This window comes from Perna viridis, chromosome 15 (genome assembly GCF_037379345.1).
Source record: "Perna viridis isolate PV_CMFRI_1.1 ecotype Kerala chromosome 15, ASM3737934v1, whole genome shotgun sequence".
Classification (NCBI taxonomy): Eukaryota; Metazoa; Mollusca; class Bivalvia; order Mytilida; family Mytilidae; genus Perna; species Perna viridis.
Genome location: NC_142459.1, coordinates 17763183 through 17773017, shown reverse-complemented (window position 1 = coordinate 17773017; position 9835 = coordinate 17763183). Strand labels below are relative to the sequence as shown.

General features: G+C 30.8%; 1 protein-coding gene across 8 annotated transcripts in view; it reads right to left on the bottom strand.

Annotated features, from left to right (window-relative positions):
• Positions 1 to 1136: 1136 nt before the first annotated feature.
• Positions 1137 to 9835, bottom strand: part of LOC148597296 (perlucin-like protein) — a 16165-nt gene continuing 7466 nt past the window's right edge. For 4 of the 8 annotated variants that reach the window (XM_088562902.1, XM_088562899.1, XM_088562901.1 and 1 more), the window contains 7 exons: positions 5801 to 5895; positions 5164 to 5391; positions 4424 to 4483; positions 3963 to 4016; positions 3342 to 3421; positions 2151 to 2238; positions 1137 to 1523 (listed from right to left, as the gene is read on the bottom strand). In XM_088562902.1, the coding sequence (XP_088419028.1) occupies positions 1276 to 1523; positions 2151 to 2238; positions 3342 to 3421; positions 3963 to 4016; positions 4424 to 4483; positions 5164 to 5383 (750 nt within the window). In that variant the 5' untranslated portion in view covers positions 5384 to 5391; positions 5801 to 5895 and the 3' untranslated portion in view covers positions 1137 to 1275. Of the gene's footprint in view, positions 1524 to 2150; positions 2239 to 3341; positions 3422 to 3962; positions 4017 to 4423; positions 4484 to 5163; positions 5432 to 5800; positions 5896 to 6819; positions 7632 to 7700; positions 8759 to 9835 lie in introns of those variants that run through there. The other 4 variants (XM_088562907.1, XM_088562903.1, XM_088562905.1 and 1 more) reach the window with 4 other exon arrangements.

The window sequence follows — 9835 nt, the reverse complement described above, 5'->3', positions numbered from 1 at the left end:
GAGCAGTCACATTTGCCAATTTCCAACTAGTAGGAAATTTGCATTGCTGAATAGATTTATTAAAAATTTTCTGCAATGGGAGAGCGATTTTATCAGGACACAGCTGAAGCATTTTATGACTGATAACATCGGGTCCAGATGCTTTATTTGGTTTTAGAACCTTAATAATATCAATAATTTCAGACTCTTCTATATGTACGTCCGATAATTTATGATTTGTTCGGTTTTGAAATTCCGGGACTTGATGATTTTCTTCATCCAATTTAGTGATTGAACAGAAATATTTATTTAGTAATGCACACTTCTCGTCATCTGCATATGCTATATCATTTAAATCCTGATCGTTTATAATATTCTGAAGTGGGGGTATAGAGTTGGAACCTTTGTTTGACTTAATCAACATTTTCATTATTTTCCAGTACGCTTTGGGGTTGTTAACATTTTCTAAAATGTAATTGTCCAAATTACTTTCAAATTTTTCTTTTGCTGATTTTTTAAGATTATTAACTCTATTTCTCTGCCTCTTGTACTTAAGAATGTCATCGTCGGTTTTTGATTTTAATGCCCTTTTCCGTAAACGGTCACGTTTTCTTATTTCCCTTCTTAATTCGTTATTAAACCACGATTTGTCATTTCGTCTGATGGTAACTTCCCTAGTTGGAATGGACCTCCCCGCGACGGCCAGAAATGTTTCTGTAAATATATCAGTCATTTGATCTACATCTGTACCGTCGGGAAGGAGGGCATTCCAATCCAGAGCCTGTAAATCAGCTGAAAACTTTTCTTTATTCGTTTTATCATACAACCAAATATGTCTTTTAAAGGCTACGGATTCTTTATGTGGGCACAGTAGGTATACTACAGCTGCATCGTGGTCCGATATTGATCTCGGAACATCAAAAACATCAGAAAAGCTGTACGACAATGTATCACTAATAAGTATAGGGTCTAATAAAGATCTACGTTGGTCAGTTACTCTTGTTGCTTTCTTGATCACATTAGCGAGATTAAACAGATTCATTGTGTCGAGAAGTCTATTATTTTCTCTGACAAGTAAATCCGTATACGTTGTGTAGTCAAGTAAAACAATATAAAAATAACTACATGGATGAGGTAATTTTTTGTTTTGTTTTGTTTTTTTTTTATTTTTTTAATTTTATTTTAATTTTATTTCTTTTTATTTTATTTTAATTTTTATTTTATTTTTTTTTAGTTATTTTTTTTCTCGTTTTTTTTAATCAACTTATGTCTTTCCTTCTTTAAGCCATCCCGTAATTAAATGATCAATAAATTCATCTGTTTTTCACAAATAAATCCCTTTTTGTATTCACAACAGTCATCATCCCAATAAAATTGTTTTTCGTGCCATAGTTGTACACAGTCTTGCGTACTGTTTTCTCCACCATCATTCGGCTCGTCTTGAGTCCAATTTTGATACTGAATCGGTGTTTTGTCGGAAACCCAACTGAAAGAACCCTCCTGCTGTATGTCGTTTAGACCAATCCAATAATCTGTGTGACTATCTAGAATAAAATAATTATTTGGTAATGCATAAATCGTTTATTACATTAAAACTCGCATTAAATTGTTTAACCAATACATTCACCAGATTCATTTGTATACCTTTTGAACGGTTTATGTTGAGTAGGAGTAATTAAGGGTACCAAGATTCTATCGGGAATCCAAAAAATGGTAACAAGGGAAAAGGACTAGACATAGAAAATAGACACACACAACAAAGAACGTGAAATAACTAAAATATCACATACAAAGTAACAAAAGTACAAAATGTAAGTTAGCAAATCGGATTCCACACTAAAATTATGGATCGGACCAGGTGTACTGGGAGGTAAAACGTTCTCTGTCTTTATAGAAACATTCGCCGAAATTTTTCATAGGAGTCAGATAAGTTAATAAAAATGTAAATTTATTGAAAACACAAACCAAATGAACAATATCTGTTTACGTATTGACAAAAAATAATTGTAATTGATAAATTCTTCTGTGTCAATCATTCGACTTAAACTCTTATGGTTGTTGATAGGACTTATACATGTCTGTTTTCAGTGACGTAATGCGTTTTTACATATGTGTGCAGGTGGGGTGGTTAACACTTGGTATTTAAGAAAACTATTAAACATTATCATTACCTCTTCTGATGATTTCATCAACAAGAAAATCATTCATACTTCTTGATTCTATCTTCACAAGATCTCCAGACAATGTTTTACATTTGTTCTGTAAATAGTGTTTATTGCATAATGAAAGATACCTTAAGGAGGTAGACCTAGGATAAGGGACACAACTCTTAAAAATCATCGGAACGTTCGTATTCACCATTTTACATCTTATGTGGGTATCAAAGTAACTTTGACTGATTTCATTCTGTTTCGAATGGAAGCTTGATAGGCTTTGGTGAAATTGAACATGATACAAACATATTACTGATTTCAAGAATTATGTCCCTTACTCTAGGTCTACGTCTTTAAAGTAAATAAATAATGACATATACTAAATAGTGAATTATTTTTGGTACTGGAATTTTTTCTATGTTGAATATGGTATTGAATATTGTAATGATTGATCATGTAAATAAGAAGCACATAATGTTGAAGAGCTCTTTATACCAACTCTTAGAAAAGCTCATAAATACCCATGAATTGGTATATTTAATGAATATAAGTAAATTTGATTAGATCATAAATACATCGTTAAACTCTCTAGGACAGCTTCTGATATGCAATTGTATTTAATAAACCTCAATGTATTCACTTGTCAACTTGCATATGACATATGTGATATGTCCCTGTAATAAGAAGTTCTAGAATAAAACATGTAACTTTTTACCATATATTTATCACTTTTTTTCAGGTGAATATTTCGTTAGGATTAGTAATGGAGTAGTCAAGGGAACCAAGGTTTTAGCGGAAATTGAAAGAATGTTATTCAGACCAAAGACAAGACATGGACACTTACAACAAAGAACATGAAATAACCAGGATAATACATGCAAAGTAACACAAGTAAATGAGCTACTCCGACTCCACTAGAAACTGTGAGCATTGACAAGGTTCACATGCAGGGTAAGCGTCCTCTGCTTTTCTAAAACACCCACCAAGTTGCTAATAAGAAGTAAGAGATTACTATATCAAAGGCTAACTTAATCCTTTTTATCCCAATATTAATCGAGCTGGTCTACATTGCTTAATGTCGTCACAGATAATCAAGTCGTTTGTGTAAGGCACGCCAATCGCGGTCAATCGCGCATCGTGTTCGTTTTATGTCACCATGGTCAGTAAGAAATTTAAACTATATAATTCTGGTTATAATATAAAACAAACCTTTGCGGCTTCCCACTCTAAAGATTCTGCTGTAATATAATAACAGTTCACGAGGAATGAAGTCCACCCGATTTCACACCCTTTAAAGTAATTGGTATAAACATAAATGTTCAATGTAGTTATAGGACATATTTGACCTTATAAATTGATATACTGTTCATTTTAGCTGTCAATAGTTTATACTCAATTGATATATCAATTCAATATCATCAAATACTGTGGAATCGTAGCGAAATGAATGACACAAATAATACCAGCATCACTCATACTTCAAACAAAACAGACACTTATGTTTAATAGTTATATTTCTTTGGTGATGTATTTTTTTTCAGGTATTATTGCAAATAAATCGAAAGACACTTAAATAAAATCTAAGCACACTAACTTTCTGTCGTTGAGAAATGTCGTTATTGTGTTATGTGTGACATGTCAATTCATTGATTGCAAGAAAAATTTTAAAAAAGGTGACTGTCTTCTTAATGATTCATTAAATATGGACAAATTACGCGACGACTGAATTAAACAACTAACCATTTTTTTTTCTTAACCTGCCATCCTTTTCTATTTGATTTATTTATATAAAATTACAAGGTGTGAATCAGAATGAAATTTATACATTACCAATTTCTGAATTTCTTATTTGTTCAATTCGGGCTTCAAGATCATCTATTTTGTCTGGAATGGTTAAATCATCAGTCTCAATAATGTCATGTTAAAATTGCTTAACACTGACTGTTACATATATAAAAATCTAAACATCGCATTATGTTATAAAATTAGTTTTAATTGACATTGTCTGAGAAATGTATGTATTTGTTTTATATTTATATGTATAAATGGTTATTTTTTTACCAGGTTGTCAAATTCGTACAAACATAATTTACTCTTTAAATACTAACAGAAAATTCTTTTATTTAAATATCTTAAAAAAATAAATGATTGTCTATAAATTCGGCAAAAAAAGTTAATCGTTTTTTCTTAAAATAATTAAATAACTTACTAGATCGATGAGTAATGTCTAATTTTTTATTCATTCAACTTAGAAACAGACTAAGGTACAAAGAACATTAATAATTGTATACCTGAAATATTTCCTTGATTATATTCAAACATCTCAAATTTTGTCTTTACGTTGTCAACCTCTGAAAGGTTTTAAGATCAGAAGAGTTATTTTTTCCTGAGAATTGGCTTAACAACAATGTAATAGAACATTATATTGTGTTTTCCCACAACTGTCCCGGTGGGAATGGGAAGGTGGATACTTCATTACCAGGTATACCCCCACCCCCAACACACACATACATACTTAACGTGACCGTCAAGCAAGGAAGCAATAATCCAATTGTTGAACTGAATATATATAAGGGTCTGAAAAATTCCCAACGATGTTAGAACTGTCAAAATTCCTGTTGTTTGTTGTGTTTTGCATTTTTCTTACAATTGATTTTGTTTCCAATCTCAAATTTAGCACTGAATCATACAATTGTAAACATAAAGTCAGAATCAACCTTCATGTCGATTTATATGTGATATTAGTAATAAAATTTTAACATTTTTATAATGAATGTTACGTCGCTACATTATTAAAAACTTGGCGGGTATAATTAAGAAAGTGCTTACTCTATCCGTGCACTTAGTTCATTTTGTCTTTTGTTGGATGGGAGTTGCTCATTAGGTATTGTTGCTTTGTACGTGTTATTTTGGTTATATTATGTTCATTTTTATGCGTGGCTGTTTTCCTCGACTAGTCTTTGTTCCTGGATTAAATTTGAATTCTGCTATAATATTAGGTCCCTTGATTACTTTTTTTTATTAATATTACCTGCTTTTAATGTGACTACACAAACAGTTATCAGTACAACAGTAAGATAGATTCCACCAATCTGGTAATATTTTCTGAATGTCCACTTTTGTTGAGTGTTTTCCCGATTCGACACTGCATTATTTTCAAGTAGATCGCTTACATTCAAAGTGGAATAGACGTTTCCATCGGTGCCGTCGATGGGCTCATGGTAAAGATTGTCGGTTTTTACATCAGACATTTCGTATACTTTCCATATAAAAACATAAGATGCAATTAACCTATAAAACTATAAACACATATTGCTAATTCAAAATAAATGTATGTCGTCGATTTTAGAATGTCTCTCTGATTATAAAAAAAAGATATTACTGATTCGTTTTATTTGTTTTCTTCAAATTTGTCTGTTGGGTCTTCTGAAGGATTTACTGTTAAAGTAGTTTTATGTAAAAGAAATACTTGAATTACTAGACATTCGATTCTGACATTGTACTTGTTGTATTTTCTAATTACAAAGACATTTTAAAAACAAGATCACCACCGAAGACTGTGTAATCTGTCATATATAAATGTTCACAATCAACAATTGAATTAGATATTCTTCTTTGGCAATAACATCAACCAAATGTAAAACCTTACAAATAACAAAATTACTTACGTTACCGCTGTACTTATCCTTTGTTTGTCTTTGCAATCCAAGGGTATGTTAGTCACGATATGTGACTTCGAAGTTTCACAAATATGGGACCTAATCTACAATTCAAATACAATGAAACGTGTATTTACAGAGCGTTAAGTTCAGTATTCAAAGAAAAACATTTTTTTTTTGTGTAGCAATACTTCAAACATATATATTGATACTTCTTCAAACACGTTTATGTATTCGGTGATGGCTTTGGCTTCCTTTCTCGATCATTGTTGGGTGATGTTTTTTTTATATAATTATTCTTCTGACTTAGGTCTTCCTACATCATTTGATATAATGTTTATGATAGGTCACACTGCTTGATTCATGTGTACAGCATATTCGAATTTCCAATATATATAATTAGAATCTTTTCGAAAAAAAAAGTTTAAAGTATGCATAAACGAAACATTTGTTAAATAAACTTGCAAAAAATGCAAAAATATTACAATCAAAATGTTGTAAAAATGTAAAATACTTTTAGTATAGCAAATTTACAATAACAAACACTCGCTTAATTATCAAAAAGGACTATCGGAATTAGTTTTGAAAGGACATACATCTAAATTAGCTACAAATGGACAAAATGACTACCGATTGGAGGATATATAATTCAATTTACAGTTAAAGATACACAGGCAAAATTATTTCCCATGATTTTCACACATATTTCAGATGATTTTCACCCAAATTGAGCAAATAAACTAAGTGACAGAGTTCACGTGAAATTCACACGAAATGTTCACATAAAATTTGTGTTTTGTGAATTTCACATGACAATCATGTTAATTTCATGTGAATTTCACATGAATTTCACGTGAAGCTCGATTAACATGAATTTCACGTTAACAATATTTGCAATTGTAGACTAAAAGAAAACGGTATTGAATTGTTGACTTTTCACCATCACTATTGTAGTACTATTTTAGACCAACAAACATTGGCGTTAATTGTAGAAAGACAAATATTAATATTAGCACCATCGCAGCAACCTTTTTCATGGAAAATACAGTTATCACGTAGCCGTGTACGGTTGGCAAGGCAGCACAGATATCACAACAAATAACACATTAAAAAGATATACATACCTATGAAGACTTATTTATTTATAATATCAATTCATAAGTAACACGTTTTCTGATTGGACGAACAATTATGTCCATCTTCTCAAAGATCAAATTTTGTATATGGCGGTGACGTCATCAATCTTTTTTTTTTATAAAAATAAAAATATAAGGAAGGATTGTTACATTATCCGGTCTATTTGAAATAACCTCAGTGCACGTTGTACACACCTGCTACAATTATTTCTTTATAGACCGAAAAAAATATAGAAGTCATCCCCTTTATAAATAAATATAGATAGATTAGTTATATAATAGATATCATTTTTTTCGGTTATATTGAATTACACAGTTTAGCACATTATACAGATTTAAGTACTTCTCCTTCTAAGAATCGGAAATTATGTGTTAAATGTAACACATGAAGATATAAACGCAGATATTATAGTGTATTTACCAAGTATTAAAACATCATAACTTCCAGAAAAAACCATCAAACTGTCTGTAAAATTAGCCCTTTTTAATATATTAAAAGGTCCAATTTAGTCGAAGAGCACTATAAAAATGTTGGAAAATTTTTTGCACGTTTTCCCTCCATAAACGGTCAATAAATATCTTGGTCACAGATGCTTCATGGTAAATTTAGGTAACTTTGCAGTTATTTTCTAGATTTACTTAATATAATTGACGCAAAAAACTGAGTAACTTGAGAAAAAAAGAAAAAGATGCGCCACCCATTGCATGATTCATACACAGAGTGGTACTTAAAAGTTAAAGCAAAGATAATCCCATCTGAATATATATATTACCTTATATTGCAGAACACAATAGGCTAATCCATCAATATTTACACAATAACAGAATAAAACAAAAGTGGCTCTGTGTCATGTAGTATGTATTGACATTTATGTGGTTCCTTGTGAATCACAACAGTCATAACCTGAATGAATACTCGGAAAGCTACTTATGAAAGTTCACTTGTTCGTTATATTTAAATATGATTGTTAACATAACAAATATACGGAAGATCGACCTGCATTGTAAGTGATCGTTGTCAAACACGGCAAATTATCAATACTAATAAGTGTTTATACAGTGATATATGGTGCATCAACTGTTATTGGGTAAATCAAAGTAGTCACAAATTAGAACTGTTTCCATTTTGCAGAGGATTCGACAGCTTATTATATTATTAAAGGAAAAAAGTAATGGTCTTTTTTTCAATTCTCTACATAATACGCATTACTCAGAATGCATTTTTTCGTATTAATCTGTTGTTTTTGTTTTGACTTCGACGTCGCCATCATCTGGTTAATTTTGGTCCAAGTCAAATACACTACAAAGGTAAGGGTTGTTAAGAATTCAAGGAGATTAACATTTGTGATGTAGAAAAGCGGTGGATGTTGTTTCCAACCAAAACTAAAAAAATGACGATTCAAAATAAACATTATATTTTTATAAACACTGTTGATTGCGTGATAATTTGATTTCAGAAGTAAATAAATATGCTCTCTGTTTGGACAAAACAAGTTATACATCATCTCAAACACCATATTTTTTATTGCTAACTTGTTACCGTTTTTTTTTTTTTTTTTATTTATTTTTTTTTTATAAAAATCAATTAATGTTTTATTTTTTTTCATTTTATTTAGAATTACATTAATTATTAGCCCATTGTCCGCAATAGACCTTTTTCATATTCCCGATTGGACTTCGTTCTTTTTAATTTTTAACAAAGGGAAGTAACTCTCAAAACGAAGAAACTGACTGATTGTCCGTTTGGAACAATAGACAGTTGTAGACTTCAACTTTTGATATTTGAGTAATTGAAGCTATCATTACCGAAGTGAAAATAGTTTTCATATTCTAAGAATTTTTTTTCATGTAATGTTCTGTTCCAAATGAGACTGCCAACCAGGTTTTCGTGTGTTCATTGTTTGCGTTCGTCATTTGACAAAAATTGATAAGCAAATATGAAAACCTTCTATTGGAAATAACCAGCTACGCATGTTATTTAGTTTGGCCACCTAATTAAGTTTATTAATTCATGACGACAGAAAAATAATATAATAGCCATTCCTTAATTAAAAAAAAACAATGGAAATGGAAAAATTGTATCTTAATTTATCGTATAACAATAATGAAGATCGCCATAACGTCCGTTTCCTATTTTTTTTTTCAAAAGTCAAAAGGTTGCCACTGTAAAGGCAATATTTGTACGATACTAACGAAATAAGGATAGTTATAGTTCTTAGAATTAATTAATGGCACGATTAGCATTTTTCATGATATTTATTAATAGAATAATTTATTTTACATTGATTTTACAGTTGATTAAGGTATTTTAATTACTCATTTAGTTTAAGCAAGGGAACCAAGATTATAGCGGAATTCATATAAAGAATATAGTCCAGGGACAAAACCCAGACATGAAAAACACACAAGCACAACAACAAAACAAAAAACAAAAAAAAACAAAAACAAACCATAAATTAACTAAAATAATATATTCAAGAAACAATAGTAAACGACTGCACTAAAAACTGGGAGCATGGAGCAGGTGCACCTTTAGGGTAAACGTCTTCCACCTTTCTATAATAACACGCCGAGTTGCACAAAAAAGTCCGGGGTAGACGAAAGAAGAAAGGATAACTATACAAATCAGTTTTCATGGTGCAGATGTATACACCGTAACGATCAACGAGTTCATGATGACAACCATAAAATTTCTGTGTAATGACTTCAATTTTGTAGCAACTGTTCTAGAAGCCTAATTGTGAGAAGTCTAGCGCGATACAAAAAGTTTGCGTAGTTACGGCAATTTCTGGCATAACGTATGAGTTGTGTTATAAACACTCCATACGCAAGTGCTGAAGGGATGTTGCCACAGATGTATATATATATATTAAATATTTAAAAAAGGCAATCCCAAGTTAACTTGCAG